General features: G+C 43.2%; 1 protein-coding gene across 8 annotated transcripts in view; it reads left to right on the top strand.

Moving 5' to 3' along the window:
* The window catches only part of Nhsl1 (NHS like 1), a 230,054-nt gene that overhangs the window by 145,099 nt on the left and 61,479 nt on the right, over positions 1–23,476 (top strand). For 2 of the 8 annotated variants that reach the window (XM_036168732.1, XM_036168734.1), the window contains exon 1: positions 21,299–21,371. The exons of 5 other annotated variants lie outside the window; for them this stretch is intronic. In XM_036168732.1, the coding sequence (XP_036024625.1) occupies positions 21,314–21,371 (58 nt within the window). In that variant the 5' untranslated portion in view covers positions 21,299–21,313. Of the gene's footprint in view, positions 1–7,935; positions 8,031–21,298; positions 21,372–23,476 lie in introns of those variants that run through there. One more of the 8 variants, XM_036168731.1, reaches the window with a different exon arrangement.

Genomic DNA, 23,476 nt, shown 5'->3' with positions numbered 1-23,476 from the left:
TCATTTAAAATGAGCTATAGAGCTTTGTTATGTTATAGGACATAACTGAACTGGGGGTAATAGTTTACACTGAATGTCAAAGTTTATGATGAAAAGCATTGAGAGTGTTCCCTTTGTTCCAGAAAACATTGAAGGACCTGGAAAAATTAAATGTGAAAAAAATTAAAAGGTAATAGGGAAAGTTTAATTGGTCTTCCTCCTGACTTTTCAAGGGATAGCTCTGAAAGTTTGTATTGTTATTATTTTAGCTGTGTAAGAGAGTGTTTCAGGGCTGGGGTGTAGCTCAGTGGTAGAGTACTTGCCTAGCATACAGAAAGTCCTGGGTATGATCCCCAGCTCTGCAAAATAATTGATGATGATGATGATGATGATGATGATGATAATAATAATAATAATAAATATGACAGTGAAGCAAATATTTGCTAATTCACTCTACCTGAATGTCAAAATGGAGGAATTCGAAGTACCAACCAATGCAAGTGTTCTGGTTCTTTCTCTAACTACATGCTAGAGCCCCTCACTGGCGGAAAGGGTCTTGAGGTACGACTGACTTGGTCCAGTAATCTGTAGATCCTATACTTGTCTGTAGATGTCACTGTCTCCCCCACCCCCCACCTCCCCACCCTGTCTGCCGTGGTCCCCTGCTGAGCTCTGGATGAATCTGTGTTGTGCAAATGCCATTATAGCCTTCACGGTTGTGGTGGCTGCAAATTACTCTCTTCATCCAAGATGACATTTCTCTGATTGAAAAGAGAACAGGAGTATGAATATTTAATGTTTCATTATAATATTCGGATGTTTATGAGGAAACCAATATTTTTGAGTTATGAGACACATAAAAATTCCATTTGTTTTGCCATTTTGTTATTTTGCCTTCATGGTGCCGAGCATCTAACAGGGCCTTGGGTATGCTAAATGGGCACTATGGCAGAGTCACACCATCAACCCTAACTTTGGCCTTGATTTGGTTTGGTTTCGGAGGCAGGGTCTTGCTCAGGCTGGTCTCTGTAGTATGCTGTGTAGCCCAGGCTGGCTGGCAGTTCTGAGCCTCCTGCCTTCGGAATATTGGGATGATAGCTGGGTGCCAGGCACATGGCTAGCTGTCTAGCAACACTTAAATAAAAATTAGCTTAGCCAATGAAAACTTGGACGGAAGATTAAAATTTTCTCTACAAGATTCACTTTGTATTACGTTTCTGGTCAATGATGCTTTGGGAAAAAAACAAAAAACAAAAAACAAAACACTGTTGCTGTTGACACTGTTACTGCATAAATGGTAAAGCACTTTTCAGCCTTCCTCAGAGAGACCTTTTTATGCAGTGGACCTCAGAGAAAATGTCTTTTCTCAGTAGATGCTTAGCCATGGAGTGTTTTTTTTTTTTTTTTTTTTTCTCTATTAGCGTTTTTGGATGTGTGAATGTTAATGTTATTGTGTCACTGAAGGGTCTCCTCAAAGGGCCCCACCCCTCCCAGAGGAGCTATAGACAATAAAAGGTTGCAGGGTGACCCGGGGGTGGGGTGGGGTGGGCGGTGGGGGTGTGATCGTCCTCAGTGACGCAGCTGCTCAATCAAATAACCCCCAGTCCCTGCTGATGTCAGCATCCCTAATGATGAAGTGAGTGACCAAGATCAAAGACGTGCAAGCAGGAGAAAGCCTGAGGAAGGATGTGGTAGGAAGGTGTAAAAGAAGATGGTGTGGGGGAAAGGGGCCTTGAGTAGTGCGTGTGCGTGTGCGTGTGCGTGTGCGTGTGTGTGTGTGTGTGTGTGTGTGTGTGTGTGTGTGTGAGTACACATTTATTTTAAGGTTACTGTGTCATTGCTAGGTGCCCACCCCTTTCCATAAGAACACACACACAGTTGTGTGTTAGTTGTGTCTTAAGTTGTGTTGTGTATAGTTGTCTGTAGCAAGCTTTCTTGCCTGACTTCTTTGGATCACCAGCCCCCAAATAATGACACGGAGACGTCTTATTAATTATGAAGGCTTGGCCTTTAGCTTAGTCTTGTCCCCAACTAGCTCTTATAACTTAATTAACCTGCTTCTATTAATCAACATTTTGCCCCATGGCTTTTACCTTTTCTCAGTACAGCACGTTCAACTTTGCTCCGAGTCTGCTGGCAAATTCTGTGCATCTAGATTATTCCTCCTCTTCCTCTCTCTCCTCAAAATTCCTCCTAGCCTCTCCTGCCTAGCTATTGGCCATTCAGCTCCTTATTACACCAATCACAGCAACACATCTTTACAAAATGTAGATATTCTGCAACATTTCCCCCTTTTTGTCTAAATAAAAGGAAAAGGGTTTTAACTCTAACAGTCAAACTGTATACAATAAGAACAATTGTCAAGTAAAAATTACATTTACAATGTCCAGTCCGTTTGTATTTGGCAAATTCAGAGAAACAACTCTATTATCTGTCCTGTCTTGATGAGTCCAAAGTTTTATACCTAAACCATTTTTTTATAATAACTTATATTACCAAGCCAAAAGTATCTTTTTAGACCTCAAAGCATTTTCTTAGATAAACAACTGAAGTTTTTATGTCTTTCAACCTTATACACTTTATACTTTTATGAATTTCTTTTCTTAATTGGGCAACAAAGAAAACTGTAACCATATCTATCTAGTCTTTAGCCCCACCAAATACCTGAGAAAGATATAATATTCCCTGAGTAAACAGGAAGAGCAGAGTAAGCAATTTCCAAAACTATAGAAATGACCAAAACATCTGGCTGTCTGAACAAGCACCCACAGTTTCTCTGAAACATTGGGGCATCCATCTTTGGCCTATAGGTCTAGAATATCTGACAGACTTTCCTGTGAAGCAGGAATTTTGAAAGACTGACCTACCTTGTCTTGGCAAAGTTCAGCAGTTGCCTTTTTTGTGTGTCCTGCTTGTCCAGTTTGGACAGCATACCGTCAGCAGTTAAGGCAAAGGCAGTTTCTTGCCCAGTGGCTAACTTTGCCACAATAAAAGCAAACTCCATATGGAGGTTCTTCAATGCCCATTTTCCTTTTTTGAAGTAAATTGGTGCTGCCAGGAGCAGACGTGTCTCACAGTCATGAAAAGTCTCATGTTATTAAAACATCCTAAATGTCATATTTCGTAGGTCTCTGAAGTGTTTAGAGACTACTTGTCTCTCTAAAATTTATCTTTTTTTAACCTTAAAAACATTCCTAACATGACAAGTTTGGTTATTATAGATGACTAATCTGTATTTCTTAATTATACATTACAGTTTTAAATGAGCTGCATAGATGTGATACCTTAAACAAGAATATATATAGTATGTTATGACAAAAATATCCTTGACTTTGTATCAATATAAAAAAATCCATACCAATGTGAAATATTTGAGTCTAGTAGTTGCCTTTTAGTCTAAAAGTAGATTCAATAATGTACCCTTTTGTCCTATCATGCCTAAATGACTCCAGCTTTAATTACGTAGGGTGGTTTACTCTGTTGGGCACAGCAGTCCACTGAGAGCTCTGCTGTTCAGAAAGTCATTTCTATGACATTTGTTTCTTTTCCTTTCTGGGCTTCTTAGAATTTTGTTGAGTTTGGAGCATGCCTTTAAAATTGATTTTGCATTTTGCTTTTCAGTTCTTTATAAATACCATTCATGGAAAGAAACCTGGGCTGTGCTGAGTTGACACACTTAGAATTTGGGGGTGCTGATCACAGTCTTGTTGGGCCATCGATACAAGGTTATTCTAACTTACCTACCTACCTTCTGATCCAGGAGGTTCAGTATAGATAGCTACTAGGTTTAGATCAAACTTGATGAGTGGGACACCTACATGTCCCAGCTGATTTTCGAGCATGTCAGTAGTTGATCCTGATGCAGCTCTTGGCCTGCAATGGGGGCTATCACAGCCTAACTTTTCCCATCCTAACTGGCTGGCCTGGCTTCCTGATACCCTTGCAACCACATGCAGGGTTGCAACCAAGGCTCTGCCGACAGGCTCACGTGTTGCATTTGGATGTCATATGAGGAGTGTTAGACCATAACTGAGCCGGTGGTTAGGATCTACTGGTCTCCTACTGTCTGGGAGGGGTTTTCAGACTCGCATGCCATCAGTGCTGTCCAGCAGGTGGCAGCAGCTGCCTTTTTCTGTAGCAGCCCTGGCAGGGTAGCAGGTAAATTTATTCTCTGCCCTACCTGAAGATTTGGCAAGATGATTAATATCCTTTATTAATTGAGTGTGTGGTGTGGTGTGTGTGTGTGTGTGTGTGTGTGTGTGTGTGTGTGTGCGTGCGTGTTATTTTTTATTCTTAGTATTTTATTCTCAGTATTACTAGAATGGATTCTGTTTGCCTCAATGTGCTCTGGCGTTGCCTTTATATCTACCTTTAAAAGGTGCTGTCAGTTTTGGGTCAGTGATCTGATATTTCTTCCCAAGTAAAGAGGCTGCTTTGATTTGGGTATATGTTCTCTACTGGAAAATTGGAAGTGCTTCAAGAGTTGTGTGTGATTAAGGTTGGCGGGAAATCAGCATTTTAATAATGATCACAGAGAAACCATTTATGGCAGCCACTTTGGTCATGACTGTATATTCTGCAAACTCCCCCCCCACCACCACCTCTTGTAATGGTGCACATCATTAATCCCAGTCCTCTAAATTTTTTTTTTTTCAGTACATAGATCTCTATCTGTCATAAAACCCTTGATGTTCATCTATTTCTGGCTGAGTGAAGCAGGCAGAGCTCCTCACCACTGTCCATGATCCAACTCTAGCAAGAGCTCTCTTAAGACATCACTGCGAACCCCATATTGTCACCCCTCTGGTCACCAGGCGGTCTGAAGAGATTCAGATGCAGACTGCAGTGTAAGCAGAAGGGTATGAACAGAAAAGGCTAAGGATCAGGCCCGAGCCTCACTTTCAGGAATGACTCTTTCAGAATTGGCTGGCCCAGGGAGCTAGCTGGCCCTCAGTGCTGGCAAAGCTGGTGTCCAGTGTTTGAATGCAAGATCACACTGCTTCAGCTACATGCCCTATCAGCCAAGTAAGTGGCACATGCCTGCCTCCTGCTTCCATAAAATTAGAGGCTAGGTATAGAGACTTCATTTACTTCAACGAAGTTATCGGTAGAAATCACCGAGTTCGTCCTGGACATCTACTTTGCAAGTACTAGAGTAGGCATCAATGCCTGCTTGCAAGGGAGTCCAGGAAATGCAGTGTGCACCACAAGAGAGCTTGCCTGGGACTGAGAGGTTGTGTCTGCACCATTGGTTGAGAGGTTGTGTCTGCACCATTGGCTGACCACGACTTCATATTCCCAACTCCCCAGTCACTTGCTGTCTTCTTCATGCTTGTGTTTCTGTCCTTCCTGTGTGGAACGTAGAGCATGCCCCCTCTAGCAAACTCTTCCTCCTCAGGGTCCAGCTCATGGATCACTGGCTACATCAAATTTTCCTTAATGTTACTTCTGCATGGCTCCTATTCCAGCTATCTATGCCTAGATACTATTGTATTTTATCTGCCTTTTTCTAGCCAGTGGGATTCTCCATGGTCAAGGAAGAGATTGCTCATTCCTTGTATCATCTGATGGACAAACTAACTGGAATTTCCAAAGCCAGCATAGGTGCGGTTCCTGCTTCCCAGGAGCATAGGACTAGGACAGAGGAGCCTCGTGATTGCGTAGATAATGTGACAGAGGAATGGGTACTCCGCTCGGGAAGAGGGCCCAGAGATGGAAGGGGAGGAAGGGCTTCCTGAGAAGTTCTCCTCATCTTAGTACCTGCAGAATCTAGGGCAGCGCTTGATGTGTTGACGCATTAATGAATTGCAAGGCTGCAAATGAATTGAATGATTTCCTTGTTGGGACTTTTCTTCTGGTTAAAAGCTTTTTATTGATTTGAGAGCCCACAGGTCCTTTAATGTTATTAATGCCATCAGGAATTAATGCCAGAAGGAATCCCCTAAGGCTGTTATGTTTAAGTTGTTTTAAAGATTTATTTATTTTTATTGTATGTGTAAGAGTGTCTTACCTACATGCGTATAAGTGCACCATGTGTGTGAAATGCCCGTGGATGCTGGGAGAGAGTGTTGGATCCTGTAGAACTGGGGTTACAGGAGATTGTGAGCTGCCATGTGGTGCTGAGAATCAAGCCCAGGTCCTCTGCAAAGAGCAACAAGTGCTTTTTACCACCAACTCACCTCTCTAACTTCTTGTTTCTTTTCTTGTAGGAATTTATTAATTTAATGAAATAATGTTAATTGCATGCCTACATGTTAGCTATGGCGTCATACCTCTAGATCCTGAGGATTCTTGAACTCTGCCCTCTGTGGTATGGCCCAGCTCATTTGTAACTGGGAGACTTAGTCACTAAATAGACCATTAGACAAAGACAAGTTGAAGCTGTTATGGACAGGAAGCACAGATGTCACTGAGAGGGAATGACAGGTCTGAACAAAGTTGAAGGGTCAGGAGAGATTTATTGTCTGAAGTAATGACAAACTGAGCTGGAGAGATGGCTCAGCGGTTAAGAGCACTGACTGCTCTTCCAGAGGATCTGGGTTCGATTCCCAGCACCCACATGGCAACTTACAACTGTCTGTAACTCCAGTTCCATGGCAAAATACCAATGCACATAAAACATACACACACACACACAACACACACACACACACACACATGCACACACACATACATATACATATATGTGTATACACACACACACACACACACACACACACACACACACACACACACGAACAGCAAACACACAGAAAAGACACTCTGGGAAACACAAGGGAATTTGGGAAGAGAGGCTGGTCTCCCCTTGAAGGCTGGGGGTTTTCAATTTAGGGTTGGTCAGTTTGAACAAAGAAAGAGAGGAGGCTGGTAAGTCCACAAGTTTGGGGCTAAACACATCCTGGTCTGGTCTTGAATTTGTCAGACCGATCCACAGCCTGGGGACCCTAGTAGTGGGAGAGAAATACCACCAGGCCTTTGTTTGAAGCTTCCAGGTTTTTGTCTCAGGTCAGGAAGGTGAGGAAGAAGCCAGCCATCTTGGAAGCTCACCATTTTTTATTATCTAGTCACGGTCCTGCTCTCCACTGTAAGCAGTTTCTTAAAGCCCAACTTTATACAAGTCAGAAAATCATGGAGCCATAACAAATAGTCCTTTTGAATTCCCTCTGACCCCACAAGTTTCTGTCACAGTTCCACGTTTCCCATTCTGGCCGTTTGTCCCTGACACCAAGGTTGGCACTGTGAAAGTGAATCATGCGGATTTGACTCTGGCCCTCTAGGAAATGTAAACAAGGGGGTCTGCCCTGTGCAGAGTGCGTAGGGCATAAAAGAAAGCTGCCTAAAAATGCTTGAGTTTAGGGATGGATATTCAATGCTGCAGTGTGAATGAATTCAGGACAAGCATGTGTTATTAGGAGTATGCATTTGTTGTGGCGAATGGAGGGTCACAGTCAGGGAGACCCCATCTAGATAGGGTGGAGGGGGATTTTCTAGTCCTTCTTTGATCGCTGTGGGAATCTTCTGAACCCTCTCTCTCGCCATTTGCATAGACCTGAGAAGAATTTGCAGGGGGCTTCTGAAAAGCAGTCTTCTGCCCCAAGACTTCCTAATGATCCCCTTCACCACTGTGATGTTTTGAGCACATTCTACACATTTGCCGTCTCTATGAATGAAGCATTCAGGTTGCCATTCAACACGTCTGGTTTGGGGTGCATTCTAAGTCCAATTATACAAGAAGCTATTTGTAGTGGTCAGCAGCTGCAAAATGAAGAGGCTTTTTTTTTTTTCCTTCTGAGGGTGTGTGTGTGTGTGTGTGTGAAATGCAATCTCAATGAAGCTAAAAGTTCAGAATGCAGAGTTATCCTGTTGAGCAGTTGGATTTGTAGCTGAGATTGGGGGTTACCCAGGGAAGAAGTGCCTTTTACACTATTACTAACTCAGAATGCCCTGATGAAGTGTGATTTGCATAGTCACCCTGGACCTTATTCTGACGATGAATGTGATATACGGTCCGGAGTCTGTGGCTGATTCCGCCATCCAGTGGGGTGCCATTGGTGAGTATGTGACTCTCCAGCTGAAATAATTAAATGTCAATCAGATTAGAGTCAACTGTTTATAGATATCTAGCAAGAGTGGGAGAGTACAAGCATTTTAAACCACACTGATAGCTGGAGAAAATGACTAAATAGACTTTGCAAATGAAATTTGATTGTGATGGTTTTGTAACTATCTCATTTTAGATTAGTGCTGAGAAGCCAACCCAGAGCTCTGTGTTTTTATCATGTAGTGATTTCTGTGGCATGCTGCATTCAAAGAGATGGGTGTCTTAGTCCCGCTGAGAAAAATGAAGTCCATCTGACCCTTTAAGATAGTATCGGAGCGATTTGGGAGAACTATTTGGTACTGTAAGATCCTAATTTATTTTCTTCCTAAATGTCTGTGGATTGTTTGTTTGGGCCGGGTTCTCACTTTTAGCCCAGCTGATCTGGAGCTCACTGTATGAGTCAGGCCTCCTGCTTCTCCCTCCCAAGTGCTGGGATTGCTGGCGAATACCACCAGGCCTAGCTTGCTCTGCATCTTAGTTTCCTTTTTATTCTGGTTCTAGGGTTGATTGCTTATGTCTTAACTGTTAACTAAATTATTTTAAGATTTTTCTGATTGTGTGTGCATATTTGTATTTATGTATTCGTGTGTTTATAGGCCAGCGCGCTGCACTTGATCACTTTTTGAATTATTATTTTTTATGTATATAGGTGTTTTGTTTGAATGTGTCTGTTCACCTTGTGCATACCTGATACCCCTCTACCAACCACATCCCGAGGCCAGAATAGGGCACCAGGTCCTTTGTCAGTGGAGTTAGATGATTATGAGCTCCAGTGTGGGTGCTAGGAAGAAAACCGGGGTTCTCTGGAAGAGCATCCATTGTTCTTAGTTGCTGAGCCATCTATCCACACCCTACCTTATTATTTTTTGAGATAGTGCCTCTCATTGACCTGATTCGGCTACACTGGCTGGCCAGTGAGGTCCAGGGATCCTTTTGTCTCTGCCTTCATAGATTATAGGCTTCCACAGCTGTGCCTAGCTTTCATCTAAAAGGGTCCTGGAATCCAAACTCAAGCCTTTATGCTTATATGGTGGGCACTTTACCAACTGACCCATCTCCCCAGCTCACTGTTGGTTAAATTCCTCAAATGATTTTTTTTTTTTTTTCATAGTGGAAGACAGATAGCAGGTGGCTTAGTTCTGTAACCTAGCACTTGGGAGCCTGAAGTGGGGAGGTCTTAAGTTACAGCCAGATGAGGCTAATTACCGAGACCTTGTCTCCAAAGAGGAAAGGGCAAGAGATGAATAAAATAGTGATCCGAATTATGAACTGGCCACAATTTTACACTCTAAACTTCAGATTTGACCGTAAGTTAAACATATTATTAGGTACATCAAGAAGATGGCTCATCTTAATCTTGCCTATGATGACTTTATTTGCTAAGTAGGGGAATATACCATTATTATTATTATTATTATTATTATTATTATTATTATTATTTTCTGCTTTGTGTTTTGAGCTGCCATGATACCAAGGGGGAGGGGCCAAGCATAACACTTTGAGAATCATGACAATTACCTAGCATAAGCGTTATTTTTTGATTGTCACTTTGAGAGGATTCTGTAATCAGCATGTCCCCCCACCTTATGCTTCCAGCTGCACCCTTATTTCATTGCCCTCTGCTAACAGGGGGGGCCGACAGTGTGGTGGCCCTGCTGCTGTGTCAACTCAGAAATCTACCTTTTGAAGTCAAGTTCAGTACCGAGTTACACAGAATCAGAGATGCTGGACCATCCATCTCCACTCAATGCTGTCTTGAGTCTCGTCACTCCCCTTTGCTGTTTATTTACGACAGATGGTTAGCTGTACGAATTGCAAAGAAAAGTCAGTGAAGGACTCTTGAAAGTTTGAGACTTTGGAAAGGTTTTATTTATTTAATCTTTGGCTGGCTGGCTAATGCACGCGCTCTGCAGTCCGGATGAATTCCAAATGTCCGTGTCTGCTGCGCTGGGCTGGGCTGCTGCTCTTCGCCCTGAATCTCACCTCCAGTGGCTTTGCGAAGCCTCCGCAGCCTTTGCATGTAGTAAGGGGCTATGGATTCTGTTTGAAGAATTCTGCTGCTGTCTCTCCCCTGATGTGGGAAAATGCAAATAAAAAAAAGAAGCGAAGCTCCACGCTGATCAGACGCACATTGTCTTTGCCTAGACGAACCTCTCTCATCATTAGAAAACCAGATACAGTGGGGCTTTTTAACTGTAAGTACTGCCAGTTCAGCAGCAAACCAGAAGAGCTCATTTTAACCCTCTCGCCCCAACAGGGCCATTTAGCGAGTGAACCAGCAGGTCTCTTTGGAAGAGCAGTTGAGCACACCAGCTTATTAATTGCAACATTCATCAAAACCATACGTGCGACGATGTAAGAAATCACAAGAAAAAGAGAAAAGGAAGCCTCAGTGGCAGGGCAACTCAGCAGAACACAGGTTCATAAGGGACCCGCCCACTGCTTACTGGCCTCTCCGCTGCAAAGGGCTGGGGGAGTAGTTGAGGGACAGAGCCCTTGTTTCACGTGCTCGAGGAACCGAATACCATCCCAAGCATCACCAAAACCACCATTCTAGGGTCCTTTAAGTGTTAACGCTTACTCATCACTGATTGTGAAGAGATGGGGCAGTGAGACATCTGAGTTCCTCCTCGTCACTTCAACTACTTTTCCTATTCTTGAGCAGTGTTTCAGAACCATCTTTTGTTATTTTGTCTCCCCCCAACCCTGCCCCTGGAGCTGAGGACTGAACCTAAGGCCTTGCACTTGCTAGGCAAGTGCTCTACCACTGAGCTCTACCTCAGCCCCCAGAACCATGTTTAAATGAGAACTTTTCTTAAGACCCCATTGTTGAAAACTGAATGGAATAGTGCATGCCATTCATCCCAGCACTCTGGAGGCAAAGGCAGGTGGATCTTGGCCAGCCTAGTCTATAGAGCGAGCTCTAGGACTGCTAGGGTTACACAGAGAAACCCTGACTTGAAAAACAAACAAACAAACAAACAAACAAACAAACAAAAAGACCCCATTGTTGGGACTGGGAATGTGGCAGAGTGAGTAGGGTGCTTGTCACCCAAGAACGAGGGAGGACCTGAGTTGGTATCCCTACCTGATACGGCGCTTCTTTAGCTGGACTTGGTTGCAGATGGTATTTAGTTTATGAATATCCATAAGTCTCTCTGGAAGTACGGTACCAATCCTAGTCAACTTCAACCTCAAAGGGCACAGAACGTATAGAAGATCTTCACCTATGGAGGAAGACAGCAATTCTTCTGAGGGCAGAGGAAAGCTGGAGCCAAGGCTGCCCCAGGTCATTGTCACACCCTGCTTCAGCGGGTGTCCCGCGGGTGACTCCTGTAGGTGGCAACGACGACATCCTGTCTTCATTTTGTCAGTGTCTCTGGTAGTTGTGTTGTTGTTAATCTTTTTGAAGAAGTCTTTCCCTGCCCTTCTTCTCTTTCTTCCCCGATGTTGAACTTCTTTTCAAGTGTAGATTCCTTGTAGGTTTGGTAGCACCATCAATTAAACAGGTCCTCAATATTACCCAGTTTTAGCTAATTACATGCCACTTTTCAGTTAGGTATCTATTAGACTCAGACTTTTTATTCCACGTTGAGATTTTTCTTTTTGCTCCCCAAAGATTTTACCAAAGAGTGACATCATTTTTTTTCTTCCAGATTTTAAAATTCATCTCCCTTAAATTATTATTTATTCTTAGTATACAATTATGTTAAATTTAAATAGTACAAAAAGCATATTTTAAGTCTTAAGTCATTGAAAATGATTCTCTTCTCAGAGACACACCATTGCAGTAAGGCCCTTAATATGGTGTTCAGACAGTAAAGTGAATTAACTTTGCAATTAGGCTCATGAATATGCAGCTCTGCTCACATATATTGTTTCTCTCCTTCAGTGAGCCTGTATATAGGCTTTGTAGAATGAATTGGCGTATCAGTGCTACTTGGATACAAGGATATGAGCCATACAGCATGGTGAAGAATAATTAACTCATACATACAAAAGGAACCACAGTTAATGAAATGGTCCATTCTCTTTCTGTAAGGCACACCTTGTTCTTTTTTTTAAAACCATTTTATTTAAAATTTTTATGTTTTTTATGATCTGAGTGTTTTGACTGTATGTATACATGTGCACCACATATGTGTCCTCCTGCCTGGCGCCCTCCGAGATCAGAAGAGAGCATCAGCTCGCCTGGATCTGGACTTAAAGGATAGTTTACAAGCTACCAAATTCCGGTCTTCCACAGGAACAGGAAGTGCTCTTAATCACTGAGCCATCTCTCCAGCCCTACAGGTTGCTTTTCCTTCAAGCTGTCCTTGAAGTAAAACGACATATTTTAAAAATAAAGTTATTAAAGCTTCATCAAGGAGCGCCTCAGGAAGGTTAAGCTTTGGCCATTACTTGAACAGTGAATAGAGACATGCCTGGTCATAGGCCAGGGATCATGCATCTAGGGAGGTTACGAGTTGGCCTATGAAAGATGTTGAGGGAAGAAATGAGAATGGATTCCACAGCCTCCTGGCCCCTTCTTAACACAAGCAGCACATAGGATACTGTAAACTAGAGAAGAGATACTCAGTTCAGCCGGGAGTAGCCCTCGGCTGCCCTTCGGGCTGCTTATTTCAGAAGCAAGAGACTTGAGGCTCTTCCTGGTTCTTTCCTACTCTGACTCTAGGTGCCTCTGAAAGCTCTGTTGGGCTTCCCATGCATGGTCTTTACACACAGTTAACTCAAGGCTTGCTGCTTCCAAAGCCGCCTCCTGTGGGCCACACTTCACTTTCTTTTATTTTTTTTCTTTTAAGATTTTATTTATTTATTAGGTATACAGCATGTATGCCTGCAGGCCAGAAGAGGGCACCAGATCTCTACAGATGGTTGTGAGCCACCATGTGGTTGCTGGGAACTGAACTCAGGACCTCTGGAAGAGCAGTCAGTGCTCTTAACCTCTGAGCCATCTCTCCAGCCCCCACACTTCACTTTTATCATCTCTGGATAGCCCCCGGATGGCCCTGCCCTGTGCTGGGGAGACTTTGCACTTTTGCAGGCCAGCTGAACTTGGAATGTTCAGCATCAGTGAGGGGGTGGGGTTCTTTTTCTCTTCCCGAGGCATGTTTTCTGTCTGCCTCGTCTTTCATTTGCTCACTGTTTGTCTCACGACTATTGTGGCTTGCCTAAACTCGTCACGGTGGTAGCAGGCATTGTGAAATGGGGCTGAGCAGATGGGAGCGGTGGGATTAGGTTAAATTATTAACCAGCATCCACATGCCGCGTGGAGGGGCTTTCTCAGCATCCACATTAACTGGCAGAAGGGATGGTGGATCAAGTTCCCTCTAAAGAAAGGGTGTGTTATCATCTCTGAAGGGTTCCCTTTCTGCCTCGCACCACCTCCAACATATACTGGTAAAGGGGGATTTCCAGTCGTCCTTTGCAATATGTCATGGGCACATCATTAAAAATTAATTGGAAACAGAAGAACATATTGCTGTGAAGTTCTGGAGTATTAATGCATTTAAATGTGCTTTGTGAAATAACATTAGTGAGACAGCTCAAATAATTCTGCATGAAGGTTTTTCACATGGTTTCATTCTGGGAACAGTATCCCTGAGATATTACCTTTTATATGTATGTGTGTAAAGGAAATTATGTTAACTTTAGCATTTTCTGCAATCTCTTGCCAAGTATGCACATATAATTTAATTAAATTGATCTAGAAGGTTTACATTGTATGATGTTTTTCAGATTGCCTAATGAGCCCCCAAAACATATTGGGTGAACATTTCTAAGGATTTTAGGTTATGTTTTAACCATATATAAAGGTAATGGGTAAATACAAAGTAGTTGTGTGTCTTCTCATTTTTGGAAAAATGTTTATTTTCCAGTGTTTGAGTATTTTGCCTACATGTATGTATGTGTGCTATATGCATGCAGTGCCTGAGGAGGCCAAAAGAGTGTGGCAGATCCCTGGAGCAGGAGTTACAGATAGTTGTGAACTGCCATGTGGGTGCCAGGAATCAAATCCCGGTGCCCTGGAAGAGCAGCCAATGCTCTTAACTGCTGAGCCATCTCTCCAGTCTCTATTTTTTCTAAGTTAGATGTTAAACTTGAGCTCTAAAAATAGCCTTAAAGGTTAGCAGACATTAAACCCACTACTTATGGATAAGGTTGGGCTGAGGAATGTTCTATTTAAGGAGCTGAAGTTTTCTGAGATGTGTTATATTTATATTTATCTTGTTCTGCTTAACTCTAACCAGAAATGTATGTTATGTATGATGTTTTTTTCTTACATCTTCCTTTCCTTTCTTTTTCAACCAAGTCAAACACAGTACTCTTTGGTAATTATAGATTTTATTTTCAATTGATGAAGATTTCAAAGTGTGTGTGTATGTGTGTGTGTGTGTGTGTGTGTGTGTGTGTGTATGTAATATGAGACAGCTAAGTCTAATTGCTGCCTGTAACTTCTGTGTATAACATTTGAAAATGTCCCCTTTTAATCATTATTGTTTAGCAGTATGAAAATTCGGGGATTGAAAAGACTTCTAATGTCCCACTGTGTTTAATATACCAAGGAGTTGGCATTTTATGAAAATGGGGATGGGGAGGTAAGGGAGTAGAGGCCCTGTGGGGAGTTCTGGAAGCTTCCATGTCTTTGCTGTCAAGCAGCATTTAGTTTATTTGCTGGGGTTTATTTTTTAGCTCTTTTTAAAAAATATTTATTTATTTATTTATTTATTTATTATATATGCAGTGTTCTGCGTGCATGTATGCCTGCATACCAGAAGAGGGCACCAGATCTCACTACAGATGGTTGTGAGCCACCATGTGGTTGCTGGGAATTAAACTCTGGACCTCTTAACCAGTGCTCTTAACCACTGAGCCATCTCTCCAGCCCTATTTATTTGTTTGTTTGTTTATTCATTTATTCATTCATTTATTTATTTGTTCGTTCATTCATTCATTTGTTTATTTATTTAGTTGTTTGTTTGTTTGTTTATAATGTTAGCATTCAGGCATCTGTACTGGCCTGCCCTTAGGGTCATGACAGGATATGTTCTCAGCTGCAGCCACTAAGAGCACCCCCTGTGTGCATTCCCTATGTTCCCTTTTAAAAGGCAGGCTTTGCCTATCTCCCCTGTCCCCCCCCCCCCCACACACACCCCTTCTCTTTCTCTTCCTTTGCTCTTATCCCCAGGGACCAGTCTCTGCCCCTTCTCTCCCCTCCCCTCAACAAACCTCCCCCATGGGCCTGTCGTATGGTGTGACTCCTTGGCGCCACTTTTTAAAATACAACATTTGTATTTTATCCCTCAAAGTGATAAGGTTGTGTCTAAGATGAAAGAATGAGCAGTGACATGGACACACAGTGGGTAGTTGGGGTCTTTGTCTCCTTGCCTCACCCACTGTGATGCTTCTTTGGGTGGAACCCAGACAGCCTTGCTTATTCTAAAATACCAGCACTGACTTAACACACCCCAACCCTGTTTGTTTGTTTGTTTGTTTGTTTGTTTGTTTTTCAATTCATACTTAAGGTCTCTGTGACTTAAAAAACATATTCTAATACTGCTCTTAGTGCTACAGAGCCAAAGTGTTTCTGATTCCAAATACGTGCATGTGCACAGTGAGATCCCTCTGTGCTCCAGTCTAAACTTAGAATTCAGGTTCTGCTTTCTCTCCACCCCATACACAGTCTGAAGAGGTCTCTGGACAATACTATTGCTGCACCTCTGTTTTTCCTGTGCCCCATCTCTTGCTGAAGTCAGGCATGGAATTTTCTACTGATGACAACATACAGGAACTCAAAACGCTGCAGATTTTGGATCACTTCCTGTTAGAGATGTTCAGAATTAAGGATGTTGAGAGTGTATATGCTGCATACGTAGGCTGATAAACCTAAGCATTGTGAAGAAACTTAGCTGCAAATGACTTCCTGAGCTTACCTTTTCGCATGGATCATGGCACACGTAGGCCTTCCTGGTGTCTTTCTTAAAGGGCCACCTATTCCCTGGTGACAAGCAAGGGCCTTTGGGTGTGCTCTGGTCCTGTCCTGTTCTGTTTTTCCTCACCATTGTCCCGAGAGCCTCCACACAGCCTGTGCAGACCTGAGTCTCAGGACAGTTCCCTCCCTTCACTTCTTCACTGAGACACTCTCCTCTGTTGTATCTGTGCTGTTCCTCCTCTAGATGAACTAGGGGGTCCTCCTTGATCATTTTCATTAGGAACTTCCTGTCTACCTCCCTCCTCCTGGACTTACTCATTGTACCTACCACTTTTATCTTTTGGGGTGTGTCTTCCTGTCTTCCCCACTGGACTCTGACCGTTTTTTCCCCCCTGAGGCAATAAAATCTAGCCATTCTGGATCCACACCTAACTACTGAGCTATATCCATTGACCTTTGCTTTCAAGCCAGGATACAACCCAGTGCAGCCTAGGACGGCCTTGAATCCAGTGATTCTCTTTCTTCCATCTGATGAATGAATGCTGGAATTATAGGCATGTGCACCTCAGTAGCCATGAGTGACTCACTTTTATCCTGGATATCTAACACAAGGAAACTAATAAGTGCTTGGTATAAAACTGTTAAAAGATTGATCATTAACCACTGTCATAGTTAAGTTTTTTAAAACTGGTATATTGGATAACCCTACCTTTGGAAGTGATAAAATGATGCCCCAAAGAAAATGTGTTCTTAATAAAGAGGCTCTTACTCCTTTGCTCAGACTGTGTTGAACTTGAGCTCATGGGCTCACAAGCCCACTGTATAGCAGAAAGTAGAGGCCCATATCACCATATCTGGCCTAAAAGGGAAACATTTATTTATTTATTTGTTTGTTTGTTTTGGTTTTTCGAGATGGGGTTTCTCTGTGTAGCCCTGGCTATCCCAGAACTTGCTCTTTTGAGTAGACTGGCCTCGAACTCAGAGATCCTGCCTGCCTTTGCTGGAATGAAGGGCATGTGCCACCAGCACACCTCGGCTAAGACAAATCTTTAAGTGTAACATTTATTACAAAGAAGGTTTTTATTAATGTGAAAAAATAAGCAAAAAAGTTGGAACTTTATAAGGATACCTATTACACAGCATAATAATGGAAACAGAATTCCAAAGTTCTGTACTAGAATAAGCCACCAAGATGATTGGAGTAGAGTGCTTTCTGATAGGAAACCACAACATGTCCACACGGTTGGGCTTGCCCAGCGGACTGCCTAATTATTTCCAGTTCAAAATAGCCATTTCTGGGTCAGAACATCTTGCGTGGCTAGGACTCCGTGGCTTTACATGGTTGTGTAAAGCGCGCGCGCGGCCATGTAATCTACGCTCATGCGTGGAGTAGCCGCATGCACGGCCCACTCTTTAAAAAGCCAGTGCCATTTTGCACAGGTCTCTTCTCTCTTCTCTCTCCTCTCTCCTCTCCTCTCCTCTCCTCACTCACGTGTGTGTTTCACACAGGCCTGTCACATCTCTTCCTATCCTATATTAATAAACAGCTCCTCTGTGGATTTGTCGTGTTCGGGACTTGTTCCTCGTGTGGGTAAGAGCGCCAAAATAAATAACTAACAATTTCACCGTTTGCCAGGATTCTTCGACCAAGGTTGCAGTATAGCCTTGTTGTTTGTTTGTTGTGTTTAAATTTACTTATCCTTGTTTTGTGTGTGGGCATGGTCTTATGTGTGGAGGCCAGAGGCCACTGTTGTATACCTTCCACGATCACTTTTCACCTCACTTTTTCTGAAATAGGATCTCCCACTGAACCAGAGGCTAGCCCAGCTGGTCTTCAAGCCCCAAGGATCCCCCTGTCTCTGTTTCCTCAGTGTTGAGATAGATGGTAGGTGTCCACTGCTGCACTCGCCCATTTTACAGGGGAACTGGGGGATTGAACTCACATCTTCATGCTTGCCTTTACTGACTAAGCCCGCTCGCTAACTTGAAAACTTTTTGAGAATTAGCATTTGAAGGTACTAGGAAAAAAAAATGCTGTGTGGGTATAAACCAGAGGGAGTGGGTAGAGCATTCAAGGAGATGACAGTTTAACTCTGCGACCAGTGGAAAGATAGTTGCTTACCACCAAGCCTGACCATCTGAGTTCGATTCCTGGGACCCTGTGGTGGGAGGCTAGCACCAACACCTGCACATTGTCCTGTGACCTTCACCCATGCATGTACAAGCATACACATGCATGTGCATGAGTGCACACGTGCGCGCGTGCACACACACACACAAATAAAAATTCAAAAATAAGTCTAATTCCTTATTAAGAGTGAGGCTGCTTTGCTGTTGCCTGAGATTTTTATTTGTGTATTTAACAAATACAAATGCTTACCACATGCAAGATTTATTCCATGGAATCTATCCACAAAAATGTCTGAAGTTCTGATGATAACCCTGATAGAAACACCGTCCTTCCCTCCACTGGACCGCTGACCAAACCCGGGCACGGATGTCTCCTTGAAGGAGCTGTTCCTGTCCTGGAACAGGATGTTGGTGGTTGCACAACTGAGATCTCCTGTTGTGCTGTTAAGTTTCAGAGTCTGGGGTATTATTCCAGCTGATTTGCTTTTGCTGCTGTTAATATGGCTGTCCACAACTGGAATGGGAAGCACCATAGAATCATGTATTGCCTGTCGGATGTCTGACCCAAGCAACTTCAAAATACTAGACATTTGCTTAAATAAATCATGGCAAGAAGGCGTGCAAACAACTGTATGGTAGACATACATCCCTGTTCTCAGGCTGATACATAAGATGTAAAGCGCAAGATGGCGGTATTATTGGGGAAGACTTCATAATTAACAAAACTTGATGATTAATAAAATGCATAATGACAAAATGTAATAGTGTGTAGGAGTTGATAAACCTGATCATTCATCTGGTTTATTGCCTGAAGAGGATGAAGTGCCCCTGGCTCCGGACTGGAAGCCTGCCTCTTGTTCCTGAGTTTCCCATTGGTTAGTGGGTAACCCATAGGGCTTATCTTCCCTAACTGTGGCTACTTACCACAGGGCAGTCTGGAAAGAGAGGAAATAACTGCACCTTTGTTGCAATTCGTTTTCTAAGAAGGGAAGGAACATTTCTTTAACTAGTCCTGGGGGGTTGGAGACGTGTCCCCCCAGCCTGAGGGACAGCCTCTGTTTTGAAAATGAGAGCCAGTGGGATTTATTGATGAGTTCTGTTTATGACCATCTTCACCTTCAAGCCTGGACTCAAACCCCATAATTGCAGTGAGGACCACCCTGACTTGGTTAAAATCCACCCAGACCTGTCCACCTCCCTTCCCATCCTCTTTTGTCTACTTTTATCAAACTTTTCTTTTGCCCCCTGAATTTACCACTCTCTGATCTGCCCAGTGATTAGTGTCTTGTCAAATAGTAAAAACCTGATGAGGGAGGCCCATCATAGGCTCTCAGTACTTATCTATTTAATGAATGTATCTGTGTTTGCATGCCGTTACTGCATACACAAAAAGCTGCATGGTGTGCAGGATTGGGTGTATTCCAGGTTTGCTCTCCTCAACAGTTTCTGCTACCTTCAGTTGGAAAGTTGTCTCTGAACTTCAAAGTGACATTGAACTTCAAAAACTAGGGCGTGGTGGTGAATGCAAGTGTTTCTTTCCGGAACTCTCCCTGTCTCTAATGCAATGCACAGAGCAAGGTGCATTTTGATAAGTCTGAAGTCGGAACTTTGCCTCAATTTAAGACATCGTGTAATTTGAATTGGTTGTGACTCCTTTGCTGTCTAACACTTTATGACTTTGAATGTAAAATCAAAAGAACGCATATCAGAATTTCTGTGTGTGATGATAGTGTCTTTGGTTTTTGTTTGTTGGCGTTGGTTGTTCAAAAAGTGTAGTTAAACTTGGAGAAGCCATCATCACCAAGCTTTCCTTAGAGGGAGCCCCTTATATAAACTGCTGTTCTTTGAGTTAAGAGCCTTTGTTATAAAGTAAATGTTTTGAATTAGAGGATTATTACATTTTTCCATTCGGTTACAAGTCTGGCCCCAAGCAATGAACTAAGAGGTCCTTTAAATTGCTTCATGGACTGTTCTGTGTGCAGTGGGGTGAGACGTGAGGTTTTTCCTGGGTTCCTCTTCAGTTCCTGATCTGCTGTGTTCAGTTTTCAGATCTCTCTCTTTCCTCCTGGGTTGTATTTTTCTAACGGTGCCTTGATTTCCCCCCCCCCCCCCCTGTTATATTTGTCTTTCCTCAGTCCAGAACTTAGTACGTTTGTGCTAAAGAGTCATCCAAATAATGTTTATTTAAAACTACTACCCAGGAAAGCTGTGGCGGAATTGTTAGATCCAGGCTGTTAGGTAATGACTGCATTTAAAAGAGATTAAAGTGATTCGGGTAATGTATCTAATTTCTTCTTCTTTAAGGGAGTGGGGAAGTTAAGGGGTTTTGTTTGTTTGAGTTGTATCAGCTAGATGCAAATGAGATCATGCTTCCCAAGACCCAAACTGAGTGTGATAACTAGCAGGGGGTGAGGAGATGGGGCACCTCATTTGCATAGAAATGCCACTAAGTCCCCCCCCCCTGCAAAGTCCCCGTCCTTTCTGTTCTAAAGCTGTACTGCTTATGGGAGGTGGTCCGGGAGGCAGAGCCTGGGGGCGTGGTTGGGAAACAAAGGTTGGTTCCTTTCGCCTGTTACTAGTTCATATCCCTTCCTCCCAGAGTGGAAAGTCACAGAACCAACGTTGGTGGGGTTGCGCTCAGACTTACTGGATCCTGTAAAACAAAACCAACCCAACCAACGAAACCAACAAACCGACCTGGGTGTACACAGCGGCCTCATGAAACCGGGGGACCTGTTTGTTTCCTTTTGATGTGACCTCCAGAAAGCAAACTCTGCTAATGGTGGAGGGTGGACAGGAGAAACTTCTGGAGTGTGAGGAGGAAATGGGATGAATGGGCACTGAGGCAGGGAGCCTGCCGCTGTGCTTATTATGCAAATGAAGACTGTGATTAGCTTTCTCTTCCTGTTCTCACTGGCTGCTCCTAGTCTTACAGATTGGGTTTCAGTGGGAGTTTTTCTGGTTCAAGGACTGCTAATGGTCTGTAACCACCTGACTACAAACTTGACCTCAGAGCTCCAGCAGCCTAGGGAGACAGATGTCGGAGCACCGCAACCTGATGAAGAAAGTTAGAATCTGGAGCTGTAGAGCACAGTTTGCCACCCACCTGCTGGACCCGACTTTTAAAGGGACTTCCAATTCTGATCCTATGTAGGTGCTGCAGGAAGAAAATGGTGGTCTTCATTAATGCAAAGATTAAATCTTTCTTTAAACTTTTCAAGAAGAAAAGTAAGTTCTGGGGATCTGTGTGTGTGTGTGTGTGTGTGTGTGTGTCTCCCCGTCCGTCCGTCCGTCTATCTTTCTGAGTGCTGAAATCACAGTATAAGAGTTTAATATCCTTGAATTAATGCCCACCGTATACCAGGTCACGGCAAACGCCTTGGACAGTATTATGTGACCTTATTCTGTCTTACTTATTTATGTTTGGGGTTTTAAGTGACTTTGTTTCTTTTATACTTCTCAAAAGAGTCCTTTAAGGAAGGGGAAAGTCTTTGTGTTGACTCTTTACCTTGATATACAGTGTGTGGTTTCCGGGCATTCAGCCGGATGAGTGGCTGAGGTAAGGAGTCGCTGTGTGATGTGTCACATAGTTCTGGGGGGAATGATCCTCTAAAGCCCCCTAGTACTCTCTGTTATGGATTTCAGAGCTGGAGGACAAACTGTCTAGACGGATCAGCGCCTGTCTTAAAGCAGCGAGCTTTTGTGTTGCGGCTTCATGTGGTGTGCTTCCGTCAGTTTAAATTTCCTTAATCTCGGTGCTTGTTCATTCCCGTGAAAATTTAATTTTACAGTGACATGGATTTTTTTTTCTATTAACTTATATCAGTGTGGCTTTGTATTGCCTTTTGATCAGTGACAAGACCTGGATAAATATGTGAGGGAGGGTGGAAGGGGGGTGGAGGGGGGGAAGGTGGGGGGGGGGGGAGTGTCTCTGCTACCAGACATTGGAGACTACAACAAAGGACAGTACCCCGGGCTCCTCTTCTGTGTCTCTCTAGTTTGAAGCCTGTCTGTGGAGGGAATGATACAAATCTGCCCTGGCAGGAGGCAAGAACAGCAAGGAGGAGACAAGCACTCTTTCAGAGGGGCCTGTTTGTGTCTGTGCCCTGGGGCTGATGGTACAATTACAGGGGCTCAGATACCATCACTGGGATTTGATTTGTAATGAGCTTGAAGAGGGAAAGTTTCCATTTTCTGCCTAAGACAATCAAAATTTAAAAATACATAGGCATTATTAGCAAGAACCATTGTAGTGAATTCTGTGCATACTTTGAGGGACTTCTGGCTGCTTGGAGACTCTGAACCATACCGAAGAGTGAAGGCCACGCTTTAGGAGTTTATAGATTAAGGCTGATGGTGTTTGGAGCCATGCAGGACAATTTTCCAACATGTAAAATAGTAGGGGCCTAGTTTATATACCGCCCTTGTCAAACATTCTGAGCAGACAACAGCATTTCTGTTTTTAACTTTATGGCTGGTTCTCCATGTTCGTTACCATTTAGCGATTTATGGAGAAAGGAACTCCTTAACTCTTTTCAGATCCACAGACTTTTAAAATTTGGTAGCTATAGGAAAAAATTAGTAGAAAGGTGGGTTACCGGGGTATGGGAGCCAGGCTAAGGAAGGCACAGCTCTTCCACGGGAGTCGTTCTGGGGTCTTTTTCAGAATTCATTGTCTCTGCCACAGTCTTGCTTTACACAAGTTACTTCATGAGCAGCCTTAGTCCATTTGGGCTCGACTGCACTCCTCGGAACTATGCTATGGGGTATGTGTACTTAATTTTCAGTATGTTCAAACAGAGTCATTAGTTCATTTTTCTTCTCATGTTCCGTTGAGATTGTGTTTTATGATCTAGTTCCCAGGCATACATTCTGTTGTTCTGGGCAACTGTCTGTTGTAGGGCACGGTCAGGGTAGACGTGCTTCTGACTCACCATCCTAACGTCTGCTGGCTCTACATGAATTAGATTTACCACCCTGGGTAAGTGCCCAGTCCAGAGGCTTCCTTTTACATATGTCTAGTCTTTCCCATGCATGAGTATGTGGCAGACTTATAGAAAGTAGCAAAGCATTGCTGATGAATGTGCTTGGATGCTGTTGGCTTCATTTTAGTCCTCACTCACAGTCCAGCATAGGTTGTACTGTTCGGAAAGATGGAACCAAAAGAGATCTCAAGACCTGGTCGGAGTGTAAGAAAATGATCCTAGAGATTCATGTTAGGCTCAGTGCGCCTGCTATTCCCTCCCACCAAAGTTTTGGACTTTTTTTGTGTTGGAAAAATTTAATTGAATTGGTTTGTGTTGGATAAAGTCAGTTGCATTAGACATTTAAAA

Source organism: Onychomys torridus, chromosome 19 (assembly GCF_903995425.1).
Source record: "Onychomys torridus chromosome 19, mOncTor1.1, whole genome shotgun sequence".
NCBI classification, from domain to species: domain Eukaryota; kingdom Metazoa; phylum Chordata; class Mammalia; order Rodentia; family Cricetidae; genus Onychomys; species Onychomys torridus.
The sequence above is the reverse complement of the archived record's forward strand: the minus strand, read 5'-3'. Positions and strand labels throughout refer to the sequence as shown.